This window comes from Bombus huntii, unplaced genomic scaffold (genome assembly GCF_024542735.1).
Source record: "Bombus huntii isolate Logan2020A unplaced genomic scaffold, iyBomHunt1.1 ctg00000119.1, whole genome shotgun sequence".
Classification (NCBI taxonomy): domain Eukaryota; kingdom Metazoa; phylum Arthropoda; class Insecta; order Hymenoptera; family Apidae; genus Bombus; species Bombus huntii.
This window is the reverse complement of record NW_026099369.1, coordinates 100158-120501: the sequence shown is the minus strand read 5'-3', so window position 1 is coordinate 120501 and position 20344 is coordinate 100158. Positions and strand designations below refer to the sequence as shown.

At 34.6% G+C, this 20344-nt stretch overlaps 1 protein-coding gene across 4 annotated transcripts in view; it reads right to left on the bottom strand.

Annotated features, from left to right (window-relative positions):
- Positions 1-4928: 4928 nt before the first annotated feature.
- The window catches only part of LOC126877088 (organic cation transporter protein-like), a 55847-nt gene continuing 40431 nt past the window's right edge, over positions 4929-20344 (bottom strand). For 3 of the 4 annotated variants that reach the window (XM_050639927.1, XM_050639924.1, XM_050639929.1), the window contains exons 2-8: positions 15205-15409; positions 14154-14412; positions 7856-8154; positions 7137-7249; positions 6731-6945; positions 5757-6105; positions 4929-5471 (exon numbers count right to left, since the gene is read on the bottom strand). In XM_050639927.1, the coding sequence (XP_050495884.1) occupies positions 5291-5471; positions 5757-6105; positions 6731-6945; positions 7137-7249; positions 7856-8154; positions 14154-14412; positions 15205-15360 (1572 nt within the window). In that variant the 5' untranslated portion in view covers positions 15361-15409 and the 3' untranslated portion in view covers positions 4929-5290. Of the gene's footprint in view, positions 5472-5756; positions 6106-6730; positions 6946-7136; positions 7250-7855; positions 8155-14153; positions 14413-15204; positions 15410-19108; positions 19661-20344 lie in introns of those variants that run through there. The other variant, XM_050639928.1, reaches the window with a different exon arrangement.

Sequence of the window (20344 nt, the reverse complement as noted above, 5' to 3'; positions counted from 1 at the left end):
TTTCCATAACAGTAGAACGATGGATCTTGAATAATAGATACATTTCTGTTATGTATTATAAACACGTAACTAAAGAGAATTCCATAATATTACCCAAAAACAGTTCATTCAATTTTAATGTCTGACTAGAAGAGACGAGAAATTTGCTAATGGAAAATTTTCATTTTTAAAATGCTTTACATTTATTAATACTCTTTTTTCGAAAACGATACTTATCGTACCATCTAATACTCAAAGATCAAAGCCTATCACAGTTTTCTGTTCCATCTTTTTTAAATGCTTAAAATATTAAACCTAAATTTAATATTTTTTATCATTTTATTAACACGAAATCTGTTATTAATTATTTACTGTAATATTGTACAAATATTTCAGTCTTCATTTTGCCATACTAATACATAATGATCGTGATCTATCTTGATCATCTATCTTTTCCAAACTGATAATGTATTCCTTCATGGAATTTACCAGTTTCACTTCCTTATTGTTCATTTATCACCTAGTATCGGTAACAGATTATGTTATACGTGTTTCGTCGGCAAAACAAACAGAACTAAAGGATCTAAGAATCGCTCAGTAAATAACAATGCGATTATGGCTGATTTCAGACAATCTGCGGCATTAAATTTTCTCACGTTGTCTCGTAACGATCGTGATTTTCCTTCTGATCCTTCAGATTAAACGTCCTTGAACATCGTTAACTAAATCATGAATTTATAACGAACCCCATTTTTCATTATTTTTTAACAAGATTCCAAAAGATATGAAAAGTAGACAAAACGGAGAGTTTATCTGAACATAATATTTATCGAATAAATCGAAATTTTATTACACGTATTTAAATATTTAAATAATCTATCATTCGAGTGTGTAATTTGTAATTATAAAATTTTATAATTCGTAAACTCGTAGAAGGCAATTAAAAACTCATGAATACACAAGTGTGTGTCACTTCATGTATGTACTTGTTGTATCGGGTATTTATGACATTCAAATAATAATATCTACATTTAGCTTTCGAAAATTAACTTGCTAATACGAAGCGTATTTACCTTCATATTTTATAATAAACTTAATTATTTCGTTAGCAATGAAACATGTGCGTCTCGCAGAAATGTAAAAAATCGTAGACAAATATAATGTTCCTAGTTTTACTTAACTTCTTAATTTTATTTACAATGATTATTGTAACGAAGTGTCTTGAAGTGGCAATAACTCAAATTTAATCCAATTTTTACGAACGCATAATCAAACTCGAATTTTATTCTTTAAGATATAGTTCATTCGAGTAACTCTGAAACGTAATTAATTAAAGCTTAGAAACGAAAGATTAAAAACATTTAATCCCCAATGGTGTATCTATTCCACTCTATATTAATATTAAAAAAACATACAAATCGGCGTCAAAAGATGTCAATATTTACAATCATAAAAATCGCCACGTTAAATCATCTTTTCATCTACTAATCCCACTCATAACAGCACACTCACCAAACAAACTATCAATGATCGCAAACGAGTCACAATGCCTTTCACATTTTACGTAAGAAAAAAAAGAATACAACGATCGTGATAGAAACTTTACAAGTGTCCCATTTACATATGTGCGTGTCTGTGTCAAGACTGCAATCAGTAAGATTAATCTCGTCTGTCGTCGACAACATGCTTCTCCGCAACCTTACTAGTTGGCACCGAATAATGGTACAATCGTCTCGTAACATGTATGATTGATAACTCGTCACGCTAGAGGGGCATATTCATTACTCGTCGCTTCAGATTGCATCACGTTAATATTAATTAGCGACAGAAACTACGATAAAGGTCGCGAACTCTCGTATGTTGAACCTTAACATTGGGGCAGTGAACGATATTTATGGAGTAGAGATGATATAGCACTGCACGTACGTAGCTGTGCGCATAGCATCGGATTCCATTGACTGTTAAGGGAATTAAAATGAGAAGAGAGAAGAATTTTCCATAACGATGCTACTAAACGGTATCGAGAAGAATCATTTCGTCGATGGTCTACAATAAAAGATTATAATACGTACTTGAGGCGGATAAGTCTCCTACGTGAAAATTACATTGAAGAAGAAGAAGAGAAAGAGAGCGATATAGAACCATGCGTTCCTTCAAGAAAAAAGAAGAAAAAAACCGACTAGATGAAGTAAGTAGTTCGCAAAAGTATAACGTATCGTACCTTCGTGACTTTCCATACGAAAGTCGTATTCAGCTCTCCGCGGCTCATCGAATTAAAAAAAAAAAAAAAAATCGTGTTTGTAAGTGTGCTTTAGATACCGAAAAAAACAAGTTTTAAAAATCATGTGACAAGCGTATTTTTAAATCTGAGACGTTATCCTCTTTTGTTCTCCCGCCCCTGCCTTTTCTACGCCCGTCGAGATCGAATTCTCGCGATATTTTGCAATTCGTAGCTGCCTCTTTGGCACGAACAATTAATGTCACGTTTTTAGAGGATTAGACGCTGAAACTATTAAGAGCTGCTCGTCAGAATATTCCTTTTAATCTTTCACACGATGTAAACTTCCGTGGTAATCGACTTTGAAGTTTATTATCTCGTAATCTTTTCATCGAATTTTAATCCTTTTAGGCTTAAATCTGCCGAGTTTCTGAGCACTGCGTACACATGCAAGCAAAATTTCTCTGAGAAGCGGAAAACTTCGAAATTTTTGTATTTATCTATAACGGCATTGTTTTGCATTTGTATTTGTATTTATCTAAATTTCAAGAATGTCTGAAAGTTGCGAAAATTAAGACATCGATATTTTCTTGGTTGCTTGTGGTAGCTGGTATGGCAAAGTAAGTGTACGAAATTTCTGGGATCTATGGGAAAATTCTCGTTTAGCAGTTACGCGTAGGAAAACTTTCAGAAGCAATCGTAATTAATAAATTGACAGTGGAAAAAGTAATTGGCCGATCGCGAATGGTTTTTCCACGCTTATTATAGCTTTAAATCGCGTTACATCTACAATTAGTCTTGAATTGTACCTCCGTAAAAACAAAAACATGTTTCTCCACTGTAACAGCACGAACGACTCCCACGCATACGTCGAATACTCGCTGCGATTCGAATTCCAGGTATTTGTAGCTCGACGATATTTCTCGAAACACTCTGAAATTGGAATATTCTTCGCGCATTTCTAAGATTCTCCAAGAAGAGATTTCAAGCACTTCTAGGGAGAAATTTCTTGGAATATTATCTCTGTACTCTTTATGAACATAACGTGAACTTGGCATTATAATATACAGCATGTTGAATGCTGGAATTACCGATTTTATATACAGATTGTTACGACCGTTCGCGGAGAGACGTTGTTGGAATAAACTGTGATTTATAACTTGTTATATCGGTGTCTTATTCAATTCAATAACGCACACAAATACAAAGGAAGGGTATTGCAGATTTATGGAGATTATGGAGAAAGATATTAAATTTGTCAATAAATGCTTTGTTACAGTTGGTACGACCGTTCGCGGAGAGATGCGGTCGCGAGGACGCGTCAGCGAGAGGCGTAAATTCTCGCTACGATTATGTTAATCGACGAATTATGTTAATCGCGAAATAGTCGTTCCCCTGTTTCGGTTAAGACAACAGAGGTGGTTTAATGAATGTAACACTGTATTAACAGGTTAACATAGAATGATATATTTTACAATAATATGATGAATATGTTACAGAAATTTGACTCGACTTTACGATATCTCTAGATAAATTCGTTTGCTCGTCAGATTTGTCGAAGTGTCACGTTTGACTCGTCAGAAGGAACTGATCCCCTTCGATTATTCCTTTGTCTCATTTGGAAGATGACCCCCACTATGCTCGGGTCACGCCACCGCTCGCGCCTATGATCACGTATGCCTCTTCTTGTGTGAAAAACGTAACGGTCAAAAATCGACGTTTCTAGAGCTCGCTGCTTGGCAACAACTATGCTCTCGTCGATACGTTGTATATGATCCGACGGGCAGATAGGGCGGTCTGCCTGCGACACTGTAGGGCCGCGAGCGACGGTTAGAAAATACAGCCTGTGGTAAGCCTCGTGGCGTAACACAGATTTTACGTTAATTTTATTCGAAAGATTTAGGTCAAATTTTTCCTTCGAAGAAGATTTTTCTGTCTTCAAAAGCGATTTTCCATCATTAATCGAAATATCATTTTTGCAATGGCTTGCTAGTGGGATTACGTGTTAAAACGTTCAGCTTTAAAGAGGATTATCTCCATCTCGGCGAGACTAGGCTCTCTAAAAATTGATGAATCCTGTACAGACAATATCTATAGTAAGCAACGCGTCGTCAAAACTTCAAAATATTATTACCCCGCTTTTACGTCGCAGATGTCGACAAAAATATTAATGAGATTTCCTAAGATAATCTCATACTTATTTGTATCGTTAATTCAATCGACTAAGGAACAAGTGGTGAAGAACTATTAGCAGAATCCAGCGAAGGTTTTACTGGCAAGTTTTATTACAAAACATCTAAGAACGATTTACATCATAATAAAAATAATCGCGCTATCTCGTCGCGTGACATGCGCACGAGGTCTCTGCGATTGCTAATCGATCTACAAATACTTACACGTACATATGTACAAAACTCGTGGCCATATACCACGTTGTCCATATTATTTTCATCTCGTTAATATATTTTGTATATTTATGATGTTATTATTTTACTAGTATAACGATTATTGCACTATATTCTATAAGATGGAGCTTTTGTACGAACAATTTCAGGAACTTTTATAACAAAGGAAAGTACTAATTTTTAACATTAACTACCAATTTACGACAATTTACGACAATTATTTTAACCTACGTTCTTACTCTAATTTCTATTCGCTCGCCTAATGATTGTGAATTTTTAATCAATCATTGTTGATGAAAAATTGCGATGATAATTGCATTGCGGATCTTTATTCAAATGCATATTTTCGTGGATACAATAATACAATTGAAAGATTTGATACAATCGAAAGGACTTGGGCAAAAGTATGTTTCTATCCATTAAATATCATCGATAGTGCTGTACTTTTGGATATTTTACAAAATTTTGCGTCATACGCATTCTATAAATTTTCGTATCTTCGAATCACCCATAATTGCATAAAAATCCGCTGTTTTGTGATAATGAATATTAATGACGGTGGAATTTAAGATTCCTGGATTCAGTGACTTGTCTTACTCTAATACATGTATTGCACGTTTTTGGAAGACTAAAGATTCTTTGCTCGAGATCAACGCGACAAATATTGTACTTCGTGGTGAACGTTTCGCTACAGCCTTTCGACCTCTGTGATCGAGTTTTCGCTTTTCCTCGATTTTATACTCGATCTCCGTAGCATGCTACTCCTTAAAGGTTCACCGCGAAGCGACGCTCTCATCGAATTCCTCGCACTGCATCTAGAAAATGATCGGAACATGGCGACCGGTGGTGTCTCCTCGTCCTCGCGTTTCCTGTCAAAACATTGCGTTTAAAAATATTGAATCCAATCGCTTAAAGATTTGAATAACTTCCCAACTCGATCCTTCTCTTCTGTTCAAAAGATTTAAAAAGCATTTGAAGAAAGAAGATAGTCCAGTTTTCTTTTGAGAGATTTAACAGATTTTAAGAAGAAAGTAATACGAAAGCATACGAAGATGTAGATCTAACAGAATGCTTGAGAATCTTGAACTTCGAGCTTGAAGATCTGTGAATATCTTTGAAAAAAGGAGACCGAAAGTTCCTTTATGTGATTTTACCTTCCGATACAAGGTACATCCCACATCTTCTGATCTTTTCCAAAATCCTCGCCGTCCTGCAGCGTCTGCGGAAGATCCTTATTCAATGTTTCCGGCAAAAAGAGAGTCAGAAGACCGCCCATAATTCCGAGTGTGCCCAGCACAAGAAGAGGTAGGAACGAGGACACAACATTGAGATAGACTACGAAGGGTGCGAGGATACTAGCAACGTATCCCATTATATGTATCAAAGCTACACCCTGAGCTCTAACCACAGTTGGTAATACTTCAGCCGCATATTGGAGACCGATATTGTATGAAATGTTTATCCAAAATCTACCGAGAATTGCCAGAGAAGCTGTATATATACCTGAAAAAAAAATTTTAGCATTAGTTTTTAATTCTAATTTTTCATGAAATAATTTTAGAAAATTTTAAGGAATAAAAAGGGAAGAAATTATTTTATCTGTCTGTAATTTGTCTGGTTGTCTGCAATAGTTGATACAAGCATTTGCTAAGCTTAATATAAGCGTGCTTAGCTCCAGGCTAAGCACAAGCAATAAGCTTCTTATCTATAAAACGTTAATCTAGCCAATTTGAATCTAAGGGATTGTATTATGGATTACGGCTACTGAAAGCCATATAGCACTGTTGGAGCGCTGAAGCCCATCATTTTGAGGACTATTGCCAACGCCCTTTGATATATGCGGAAATACGAAGCGATCTTATGATCAAAGCAGTAGAAGGGGAAATAAAATATCTATACAACGGATACATGATAGGGCTTGGAAACTATTCTAGCAATGTAGCAAATAATCTACAAGCATTTGCATGTTATAAATATTCCAAAATATACATTTTCTTCCTTTCAAAAAGCACAATGTTATACGAATGAAAAATATTCGTCTGATTAAGTCAAAATTATCGACTTAGGTTATTTAGAAGATTGATCAGTAATATAGAAGGGTGAATATATAAAAACGAAATGTACGAACTATTGGAAACGGCAGAAGCCCAGATGCTGAAGATACCAGAAATGACGAGGGAACCACACGCCAGCCATCTTCTGCCCCATCGATCAAGAACGAGCGTGAGGAACGTGTCAGCAGGCAGCTCGGTTGCTGCAGCAATCGTGAACGTAACAAACACGTCCAGGCCTAAATTATCGACGTTTCGTACGTGACCATCGAACACCAAAGAAATCGCCATCCTATATTTCGTAAAACAATTTCATATGATAAAGAAAAGCACGCTATCATATTTCATGTGAGAAGCAAATTCCTTGCTTCAGAAATGAAGTATTTTTAGACAAAAGATATAAAACTGTTCGTGAGATTTTTACAAGATACAATTCCGATTTTACGTCAATCTATTTGATATCTGTTTAATAGCGATACGAACCAAATAACAATAAATAGAATCGTGATATTCCGTAGTCGTGGCGTTCTAAATAGATCCAACACGGAGTACGTTTTGTCTGCTTCCTCCTCTTTGCAGATTCTGGCACAGGTTTCCTGTTATTAGCAAATTTTTAACTAGTTAATGTCGTTTGTCTGTTTTTCTTACAAATTTATGTGAATCTGTTATGTGTACAAAGATTACGATAAAATCCGGAAGAAAGTTTATGTTATATTTGTATGAGACGATCCTTTCGAAATAGTTTACTTGGACGTTCGCAAATTTTTTCATTTTACTTTATAAAACATCAAACCTCTGAAAGTCGATTATCTCCTTATATCGTACATTAATGTTAATATTGCCATGATCTATTCATAGACTGAGCAGTTTCCAAATGTTTAATCTATTTGTATAAAAATTTTCAAAGATAAAAACAATATACAAATTCAATAAATAACATTACAGAAATAGACAATAACAGACAATAACAGAAATTGACAGCAATTTATCGCTGGCAATTTAGGTGATGAATAAGATATAAAATTACTAGGTTGTAAACAAATTTTCATTACGTAAAAGACCCAATTAGACTTCTATTCAAAGAAAATGATTATATGATATGCTTAAAGGCATATAAATTGGTATTTATAGAACGCACATAAAGCAGGAAAGATCGTAAAAGTAGAAAATACGGAAAAGATTGCGGTAATCGGTTTATTTACCCGGAATCGTCTATAGATGTCATCGGGCACCTTGGTGCCGTTGATTCGCTCGAATTTACCAAGGATTTTAATGGCCCTGTCTATCTGACCTTGGCTGACCAGCCATCGAGCGCTTTCCGGTATCAACCATGGCGTACCTACGGCTAGAACAAGAGGAACCGAGGTGACAATACAGGTCATCCTCCAGTCGGCCAAATAATAGGCGATCCAGGGTAGAATGCAAGTTGCAAATGTGAAGAATATTGCGATCGACATATTCGCCACGAATGTCCTCCACTTTGGTCCAACGTATTCTAATACTGGAATAAAAAACATAATATTTAGAAGAATCATCTGTGAAAGAAATATTCTGTGAATAAAGAATGGAACAATATATTAGGTTGTCGCAGAAATTTCTTTCGTCTCGTAAGGAGATAATAGACGCATACTATTTTTTGTTTTATATTATTTTATTGAATTATATTCATTGGGACAAAATGGATCATACGTAATTCAATAAAATAATATAAAACGAAAGAAACTTTTGGGGCAACTTAACGCAATATGAAGAAGAAAAATTTGAGTTACAAATATATAAAAAGTAGATATACAGTATATAGATTAATTTAACAAACGTGTTTAGTTCTACGATTAAATCGTGTTTAGATCTAATAACAAGGACTTTAATAATTTCCCGATGATTGTTCAAGCCCATTTAAATTTCCGTAAGTGTTTCGATACTTATCGACAAGAATACGTTTCTATTTACGAATTATACGGGATGGTTGGTAACTGGTGGTACACGCGGAAAGGGGATGATTCTACGTGAAAAAAGAAGTCGAAAATATAGAATAAAAATTTTTCGTTTGAGGCTTTGTTTTCGAGAAAATCGACTTTGAATTTTCGCTCGGTACGCGTGCACTTTATCACGTCTCGTTATAACGGATCTCACTGTAGATCGTTGTCTCAATTGACGTTATTTTTAAAATTTTTAAAATTTTAAAATTTTAAAATTTTTAAATTTTTAAATTTTTAAATTTTTATTCTATATTTTCGACTTCTTTTTTCGCGTAGAATCACCCCCTTTCCGCTTGTACCACCAATTACCAATCACCCTGTATTTCTTAAAGATACAAAAGGTAGAATCACGCGTAACTAGCAATATCATAAATTAACTGTGAATAAACGAATCGTTAGAGTCAAAGGATCATTTACATAATTCAAACACGAGCGTGTGTTACCTTGTTAAGCTATTTATGGTAGATATTGAAAGATCGATAAGCCTGAGATACATATTTATGTCGAAACGAACATTCTCTACGGAAAGTCGAGTCTAATTCGATGAAAACAATTGACTTCCTGAACGAACATATCGATATATATCCACAGTGCAATGACAAGTAAATATTACTCTATTTTCGTACAAGAAAACAGATTAAAACGATGAGAAGTTATCTCGAACAATTGAACTGACCTTCGCGATGAATGAATCTCGCAATTTCACGAATACGTAGACGAAATTAATGTCTGGTGCGTATACGTCCAATAAATTAGAAACGCAAGGTTGTAACTCTTTAATCGCATAACAGGACAAGATGCGATAAACACGTGGAAATATATCATAGTGAACAACGTCTATTTGTAGTTGCCGTAAAATAGGGAGTAATTGCTCTTAATGAAGCAACCGTGTTAGCCACTTAATAGTGGCTTGCTTCTAATCCGGAATCACCTTCAATTAGTTGTAACTAGTGGCTTCCTGATAATTACCGCTCAGTGGTTGTTTCTTTTTTTTTTTTTTTGCTTTATTATAATTGCGATGCTCGAACCATGTTTACCATGGAACTCGCTTCCTTATTTAAAATCACTTTGTACCATTGAATTTTACTTTTCATGCTTCATAATGAACCAATTTATAATTCATAATAAACCAAAATGACGAACGTTCGTTTAAATCACGAGTTTCAGATATTTCTATTCTCTAAAATTACCTGAATTAATTTTTATTAAATAAAATAGCTATAGGATAATTCCACAAATCAGATATTTTGAGCAAATATCTCGGAATTTCCTGTTTAATTCGCCGTAAATTTTCCCAATACGCTCTGGACCTCCTACATATATATAACGTGTCTATACATAACTGTTAATTCATCATTTTCTCGTAATCCTAACAAACAATGCTTAAAAACTTTAACTACATTTTGGATTATTATCTCGCACGAATAAATTTTAAGCTATTAATCGCTTTCCTGAAAATCTGGGTTGGTTATCAGCTTCGGTACGAGACCATCGAGTAACTCCGGTACGCATGAACGGAAATAATCTCCCAGTTATATCCAAATGTTTAATAATTTTCTACATAGAAATTTAATGAAAAATAAGAATAGAAGAACCTCGCATTACAAAAATCAACTTCCATGAAATCTAAATATTATTTATGCTGTCTGTAATTTTCAACATCTTTCGCAAATCATCATCACCATCATCATCATCACCATTGCGACAGCCATTCTAAAATATATGTATCATTAATTTAATAGAAAATAAGAGTAGAAGAACCTCACGTTATAAAAATCAATATTCATAGAACCAACAAAATATCGTTTTTTAAATATATGTATCATTCGGTTTGTATTGCCTTTACAACGCGTAGATAGGGCGAGGAGATCTCTTCTGAAGACGAGATATTATTCTCATAGAAAGGATACAGAAAGGAGAAGAAGACGTAAAGAAGCTTCTCTGAGACCACTCGTTTCATCACTTCGCCTCTCAAGGTTTACTGCCTTTAACATTACATTATTCGCGCAGAAAAAGTATTCGCTTTTCTCCCAGCTGTTTCCGTCACCCTGTAATTTCATATCGTGTTACCGTTCGATCAAAAGCGACAACTCATTTATTGTAAACGAAGATTCCGTGCGGCACAGTTAGCAAAGATAAATTACAGACGATCGTATTAATAATAATAATCTGACCGATATCTCGCAATGCGACCGATCGATAAACGCGAGCACCGTCCAACGCAAGGACGTTGTTAACGTTTCGAAACTGATTAACGTTCGTTCTCTTCTTTCTTTTCTTTCGTTTCTTCCTTCTCGCCTGTTGGCTCGTAAAAGTATCTTAGCATTTATAGACATCTTTTATTTATTTATATTTATTATATATGATGGTATCATAATTAGTACAACAAAGTATTATTACGTTTCTGTTATATATTCATGAATATATTGGAATTTCATTAGGATCGTAATAAAGTCATATAATAATTATATCGAATATGACGTCAGAATTATAAATACGGTTATTATAATGCAGAGTTTCAATTAAGTAAATTTAAAAATCTATATACAAGATACAAAATTATTTAGCGTAATTATATATTTCACAGTAATTACAAAAATATTTAATTATAAAAATAGTCAAACATTTATTATATTAATAAATCCCGATATTTGATAACCATTTATTACATGTTTAAGATAACTATTTATGCTGTATATTTGTACTAAATAAATGTTTGCATTAAATATCTCGTAACTTCTATGTGCATCTTCAGAAATGCTTCAAACTTTACCAATATAATCATTACAATGCTAATGAAATTTCAGAATGTTTTATATAACACATATTCTACATACATATAATTTTTCTGTGGTAAATATGTAAATGCTTTTATAAACTACTAGGTTTATACGCTTTGCAGTCTCATATTTTCCTCCCACTGTTAGCATTATCTGCAATTTGTATGTGAGTTGTATGAAGTTGATCGAATTCTACGCTTTCAACGAGCTGGTCGAGTGAGGTTCTGCTTGAATAAGTTATAAATCCTGGCAGGAAGTGCAGGAAGGCACGTGTTATTGATATCGACTGGTTAGCTGGAATGTTGAATAGGAATTTAAAGAACCAACTCAAACTTTATCGATAATAAAATATGGAAAATATGACTGCAAATAATACGTGAAAAATAATGGAAATATTCTATAGGATATTTGAATGTTTATTAGAGAATTTTAATAATAATATGGAACATAAAGAAGAAAGAAATTCGATGATACTAAATAATGATGATACTGAAAATTTCAGTGATTTTTATTGATATAAAATTAACATTAATATAAATAAAAACAAAATCTATTATAAATGATATAGACGAACTTTTTAACTAAATATCGTTAGAAAGAAAAGTGACACAAGTATACATACGAAACAATACAAAAAATCCGCATCTATCTAGAGAAATTTGTTATGAATTTCAAAGTCTGTATAAATACATATACTAATACATAAAGCTTCTAAAGCTCTAAAGTTTTAATGTTTAAAAAAAAGTGCAAAAATATTTCTATTAAAATATATATGATATTTTCCACGGTATTTTCTACGCAGTTTCTACAATTAAGGATTTCCTCGTTCCCATCGATTTTCCTCTAGTTGTGAGACCCTCGGATAATCACGTCCCTTTCATTTTATCTTCGCTACGCTCGATTATAAATACGGAACTGAATATAGAATTATTTGCAAATCAATGAATCCGATGATGTAATTTGTTACGCGCTCGAAACGAATTAGTATCACTTATCTTAGTTTCAATCAATACCTCACTTTCTCAAGTCATTGATTAAAATACGATTTACACTCGTACAGATCGAGCCTTCTTTCTCAATATTTCCGTCGAATATTCGTGATCAATCGTTTAATCGACCTTGATAATTAGAATAGAAATAAGAAAATTCGAACGCCAAATCATTAACGAACCAGCCACTTGCTCACGAATCTCGTCAACTTGGCCTTGTTTTGTCGAACAAATCGTAAATTTTTCCAACCTCGGCTTGAGTCATCGATTCAGGGTTAATGCACGTCACCTGAGTTTCTTTGGTCTCGATTTTCACAATTGGAATGCTGTCTGCAGGACAAACTTGCTATTCGATCAAGAAAACTCGTTTCAATGACTCGTCTGATGAACTTTCAATCAGCGTTCTTACGTTTCAACAGAGTCTCTTCAAAAGTTTCAATCAGGGTCTTAACGCTGTACTTTCAGGGTATAAAATATCTTTCAAGACAGAGACTAGTCTAGATTTTCTCTTCAGTATATTGATATTAGAACAATAACTGGAAAATATATTTCTACAGTATTATAATTGAAATTTTTTCATGTAGAGTTATAATAAAATTTTGTATTATAAATTGCCTGTATTATGGATATCAGACAATGAATTCAGCATGAATTATATCGATCTTATATTAAACAATTTATTAGAATTTTCAATGGAATATTTAAAATGTTACTTGATTGTTTTATATTATTATGTGATATTTTTACGAATTTTAAATAAGTTTGCTAGAAGAAGATGTTCATTTTAATTAAAACCATATACATGTATGTATGTATATATATATACATAGATTTATAGTTGTGGAAGCGTTCGTTGTAGAACCATTCATTCGTTACCTTCGCTTTCCGTTGGGAAGTGAAAATTTATGAAAACCCTGGTATGCTATAGTTGTCCAGAAATGAAAAGCAATTTTGAACAACTAATCCTTTGTAATCAGAATATTGTCTCGTTAAAAGAGAAAACAAAATTATAATTGATCGCGAGTATAGAGGGAAAATATTAGTATAGAAAATGATTGCGAACTAACTACCTTTAAATATTATAAATATTCAATGGTATATATAAATCCAAATATCTTAAAGTTTCATATTTTTATCTTGCATGAAATTCTTATAAAACAGGAAAATTAATTTTTCTCTGTCTCTCTCCCTCTCTTTGATATAAACGCCGCAGTTAAAAAATAAATATGTATGACCTCATGTATATTCATATGTATTTAAGCATCTTTCTTCGTAACTTTGAATGGTTTTCAATTTCATTTAAATTGTTGCATGGCAACGTGAGTTCTGTTGCAAAATTCATATACTTGTAGAAACGTCAGTCGTAAATCAAGCATAACAACAGTTTTACAGTATGTTGTAGAGATTACTTTGTTATTTAAACTTAGAGATCTTCCTGCTTACAGTAATTACAAAAAGTAACTGTACACCATCGTATTTAGAACAGCATTTATATATATACCAATTAATTAAGACTAAGTCTTAAGATAAGACTGATTAAAATATTAGCTTTCGTATCATTTGTAATACTTTCATACATGCTTATAAATAATTAATGCTATCAAAATGAAACGTAAAAACTGATTTAAAAAAAAGGAAGAGAGACGCTTCATTGGGAAATAAGGATACATACGTACAAGTACTTTTTGTAGCCACTGTGTGGCTTTCAAACTCAATTCCAGGGCAAAAAAGAAATTATTGAAAAACGGTTACCTAATATGTACATCATAGTGAAGCAATTATCAAAGGCGAATCCAACGAAAAAACGACACAAAGTGAACTGCCAGAAGCTACCCGTGAACGCAGTAGCCACCCCAGCGAGAAATCCCATTAAATTAGCTCCGAGCAAAGCTGGTATTCTTCCATATTGATCAGCAACCCATCCAAAAATTAATCCTCCGAAGATAGCGCCGATGAAGAAGATACTTTGAGCTATGGTTGGCAATGCATCATACTGACAAACCCATCCCAGCTGCAACAGAAAACTACAGTCGAATGATTTACTTCTGATCACGATCAGCATCACAGAAATCTTATAGCAATTTCAACGCCTCGATTAAACGAATTTTCGATCAAAGTTTCGAAATTCCTAATGAAGCGCGCCTCTGTCCTTTTTTCTTTCCCTTTGAGGAAAAAAGAAGGAGAAGCTTAAGACCCTTGGATGCTTCCTACCCCTCGATGAATAATTCTCCTCCTGACGAGCGACGCAAAGTTCATGGAAATCCACTGGAGCAAAAAGTCTTGCAATTTATGTCGAACAAATCTGCGTGTTCGCGCTGTTGCTCGTTATAACGTTTTATTAAAGTTTCTTTTCAATCCGGTATTTTCATTTTCAGTTTTATCGCAACCTAGTTTTATCAGCTTTCATAATTCGAAATTTTTTATCCTTTTTTTTTTCTTTAAGTATTTTTATAAATATTTATTCGATTGTATTTTATATGGCAATGTAACGCTTGAATTTAGAATGTACTCTGTAATTTCACTACATGCACTAATTATTACTGCAATATGTACTAGTAATTCTGTTACGTACTATAATTTTCCTCTGTGGAAATCGACATTGTTAATTTTCCCACTTCTGAACTATCGATCTTTCCACAAACGTTTATTCGACCCTTTCCATCGTTCTTCTTTCCTTCCAAAAATTGTACACTACGCTTATTTTTTATCGAAATAGATCATGCAAATAATCGAATACGACATACACAGTATAAAGGGATTGATTGATAGGAACAGATAAAATATTCAAAAAGCAGGAAATTACAAGTCGAACATTTTCTGTCACCTCGGATGCCACAGACGCATAAGGGACGGTGGTATAATTAAATTCCCATCCTTGTTGGCAATCTTTCGTTGGCCACGATGGGTCCGGTACGTGGCTTCCATTTAGCAAAATTTCCGTGTAATTTACATCGTACATGCTGCATCTCGAGTAACCTTCGCGGTTGACTGGTATCGCCAGCGACAGCCTGAAACGAAGGAGAAGATAACGTAGATTGGTTCACGGTCTTCGATGCCGATGGACGTTCCGACAAGCGAGTAATTAACGTTCTATTTGAAACTCGACAAAAAACATTGGGAATCTCGAGTATTTGTTGAGCTAATAATATTGATTGTTAGTCGAGTCTGATAAAACGTATTTGATTGGAATTTCATTTAAAGCGAAGAAAGTTATTTTCAATTGTAGCTGGATGTACGTTAATTGCTGTTTTCCTGTCTTTACAAATTACTCATTCCTTTGTTTCATCAGCCTTTTCGATTATTATTGTCTCGTACTATTATTGTCGAGTATTGTCTCGTGGTTATTATCTCAACGCTTTTATCGTGTCAATTTATTGCGTTGTGTTCATACGGGTTTGTAGAATATATAATAAACAATGCAATGAGAAATGAAAATGAGAAAATTTTGAAGAATTATTAAATTAGGTAAATTGAAGGGAAAGAAGTTCTGTGAGGGAACTGGATTGGATCTAAACAGATAATAAAGAAAGATGATCCAAGATTTGCGACCTCCGACGTATGTCGAAAACACTTACTCATTAATAACGAATGTCATTAAGATAATTCAGTGACGGTAATTGCGTCTGTTATTCTGATGAATGTTACATAACGAGATAGGAAGTCGATGTCATGATGACTGGCGCTGTCTAAATCAAATCAACCCTATTCACAACCAGATAATACCGTCAAACGATGTTTACATTATTATAATATGAAATCCAATTTGAAGGCTTCGTGAATTTCTATTATCCTTCAATGAAATTATGAAATAATGGCGCAATTTAATGATAAAGATTATTATTATTTCATTAGGCTTGCTGTATAATTTGCTAGATTGTCTTCAACCAGATAAATATATCAATAATTTTGGCAATGGCTATCATCACATACTTTATCGAAAGAGAGAACATTGGTTCTCTTTGATTTTCGATCGTTGAATCGTCGAAAGAAAACTTCGCGGCTCAGAGAAAGTTCTCCTACAAACACGTACATAGCATAAAAATCGGTAACACGCGGAAGTTCTACAGGAAAAAAATCAAAAAGACTTGCTGAGCAAGGCAAGAACTTTCCAATAGAAGGTGAGCATAATAATAAATAACACTTGCACGGATGCTTGCGGAGGAGTCGTTGACTATATTAAACTAATACTAATTATGAAACAATGTAACAGTAACGGTACTAGTCGTAATTAACATACTATCGTTAACATTATCGTGATATCGAAATTTCTTCCCACAAGATCACCGATTAATTGCATCGATTTGCGAAATTCTTAGTGTTCGATGATTATCATAGTCGAGGAAAGGTATTTACAAGATATTAACATCCGCATCTAATCACATCTCGTAGCATCGCGACTTATCACGCGTATCGCCTAACCTTTACATGAATATTGAACGAACGAACACTTCGAACGCATTATGCAAGTGTACGTTACGTTTTTCATTCGCCGGTAAAAGCTTTCAAAAACGAGTTAATGAGCGATGGCATGATGATACGTGGCATGCGCGAAAGAAACGAATGCTTGCCCATAGAATAGCTGAAAATGATTCGAAAAGTATACTAGCAAAATAACAATAGATTCAGATGATAACTGACCAGTCGACCAGGATTAGTCACAGCCTTTTAACAATTCTATCGATTTTTTGCTACTATTATACTTATTTACTCCAAAGCTAAGATCCTACCTAGGCTAAACTAAACGTTAACTATGACTCACAGTTGGAAAATGCACTTATCTTATACGTAATCATTTATCAATTACTGAGTTCGTTAAGTTCTATTTTTGTTTGCTGAAAGGAAAAAATCTTCCATTAATTAATCATCGCTATATCGTTGTTTGCTATTGTCTTTCGTCTGATCGACAATCATTTACCCATTCCATCGTTGTAGAACTCTTCATTTCTGGTTCCTATAATCTGGTATTTAATATCATCGAATTTATTTTGAAGCACGTGCACGTGCCAAAAAATTAGGTCACGGAAGTTTTATGCATTTCTGTGAAATCTGAAAGGGCAAAATTGCAAAGTACACGTGTGACACGTGGAAATATATAAAACATCGGAAAGTAGCACGCTTTGTAACGTTTAATCGAGGTAAAACAATTTTTTATCCAGCTTCTAGTTTTTTCTTTCGCTTCCTTTATATTCTGAAAAATATGCGTAAAAATCCGCAGGCTACGTATTATGACGTAAACGGAATGGAACGAATCAATAATAGAATAAATTAAATAATATTAATATTAAAATATTAAATAATATTAATATTAATATAAAAATTATAATAATAATAATCGATAATAAAAGAAATTAAGGACAATGGAACACATATTCGATTTATACTAAATATCCGCGGCTGTCCTGATATTTATTGCCAGTCGCGTACATACGTTCAAGTTATAATTTCTAATACCATTAGAAAGTTAGGAGAATTTTAATCGAGAACGAGCTCTATACCCTTTGAACGTAATTTGTTCGTCACTTAATCGCTGCACGCGGTAAACACTAACGAGCAGCTCTTAAACAAAAGTATTTGTACGTTATGGTCAACAACGGGGTGACTAGTTATTAGCGCGTTCTCCTGTTTCATTGAAATTTTAATTGCATCAACGTAGTACGTTCTATGGTCGACGTCTTGACATAATTGTACGGATCGAATGTCTTTACGTAAAACTGTCCCGTGCACGTTGACGATTCGCGGCCAATCAACGATATCAGGCCGAATGTTACGTGCTCAACGCTATTTTTTCGCGTTCACGCTCTCATTGTTTGCGCGAAGGTTCAACGCGTTCGCGCGGCGTACGCGATAATACGCGCTCCGGGAATTTTATCCAAGGAGCATTGTGCGAGCGCAACACGTTGCGACACCACATCCTTTGCCTCTCTCGAAACGTCTTAATAACGAATTATGGTGCAATCGAACCATGCGCGTATAGCAAAAAGCAATCGTTTCTAGCCGTTCACTTTGAACACCGCGAAGGTTAATTTGGCAACTACATATATATCCATGTATTGTGTTTCTAACGATTGCCAAATGCTATTTTCATGCATATAGTGATGCCATCCTTTTGTTACGAAGGATTAGCATCAGAGAAATTTTCGGCTTATTACGCATATTGAAAATGTAACGTAAGATTCATCTTTTTTTTCAGCAAATATGCAGAGATACGCACAGGTGCGTTTGAGTATTAGAGCACCTACTGGTTACATTTATTGGAACGCTCTAGCGGATTTTACGCTGTAAAACATACGACGTGAATGAAAGTTCGGATTTATAATAAAATAAGCAGAAGATACAATCGGAAAAAGGATCTCAGCAAGACGATAGTATTAGGACAGCGTTAGGAAACGGTAGGCCAAGAAAAGCCGGTCGAAAGATGATTCGTAGAACTAAAGGAAAGTGTTGAGATATTGATCCGTTTCATAGCGCCGATGCGAGCGAAAAGCGAACTAAAAATTGCGCGTTTAAGCACTAAAATGTCTATATACTATCACGAAACTACGAAATATTACTAATCTTCTATTTACAACGAAGCTCGTAAGTCTCGTGACCAATTTACACGAAAAAAGATCGAGTTAGAGATACGATAACGCGTTAATGAAAATTCTAATCTCTAAATCTCTAGAGAGAAATCCTTAAAAGCTGTAGATCCTTAATAAACAATTTACCGATTACGACGATAAGTCCCCTGATGCTCGTAACCAATTTTACACAGAAAACGGATCACCAAAGTTGCAAGACTTTCGAGTTGGAGGGAATGACGCGTTAACGAGAGCGTCGCGACGTATAATGTTTACAAAGTTTGCGTGGAAATTAACACGATCAGGAATAAGCTGGATCGTTGTCACCGTTTACGATCGTGTTTCCGAGATGAAAGAAACAGCTACTATTATGCAATCGATCGTTTCGAACTAGTAAACGGCGTAGCGAAATAAAACTCGGTGTAAGTCTTAACATACGTTCACTAGCAGGAACGTGTTTTATTGAAACTTTTACGACTCGCTACCGGCTGCTCCAGCCGTTGCATTATTTGAATAACATCGAAGGTTGTTGACCTAGCAACCGAACGAAGGTGCGATCCAATTGGATGTGGATGTAATTACACCTTGAAATACCTTTCGTCATCGAGCATTTCCAATTCCCCGCCGAGTGTCCTCCATTTTTGCGCTTAGTCTTTACGCTCGATATCGTCGCGATTTGCAAGCACTCGCTAGCAACAGAATGTGCGATCGTCGCGCGTCGCCGTTTCGACAGAATTAATGTCGTTGGAATCTCACAACGATTGAGAAACCGCATATTTACTTCGCGCGAAAACCACGATGAACGAATTATGTCTCGTTCGGGCTAATTTCTTTGAAGTAGTCAATGTGTCGATTTTTAATTTATGCTTCAAATATGTAATATCGGAAAATAAGGATAGAAATTTTTTTCCGATTACTTACAATTTATTAATATTAAATTGAATATACAAATATAAATTGGACAGAGAACGATATTTATTTAACGGAAACTAAATGCAATACTCGTATCTATATCAAATAACTTTACAGTTATTTGATCGCTCTCGTCACAACGAATCTAACACACACACTCTCTCTCTCTCTCTAACAACTCTATCAATTCTCACGACTCTACTCTTCGACGACTCGAAACCTCTAACGACTCTACTCTTCGACGACTCAATTAGCTCTGATCTTCGCCAATACACTCCTGCTCGGTCGTGCTCGCTCTTGCTCTCGTCCTCTCACACACACACACACACACACACACACACTTTTCGGCTCACATACTCTGGCCTCTCGATTGCCACTCCTTGAAATGTGGAACCGTACTTCTGTTTTGACGCTGCTTATCTTTTCTCGCGTCACTGTTACTGGGCGCTCTTGGATGTAAACAAACCACGA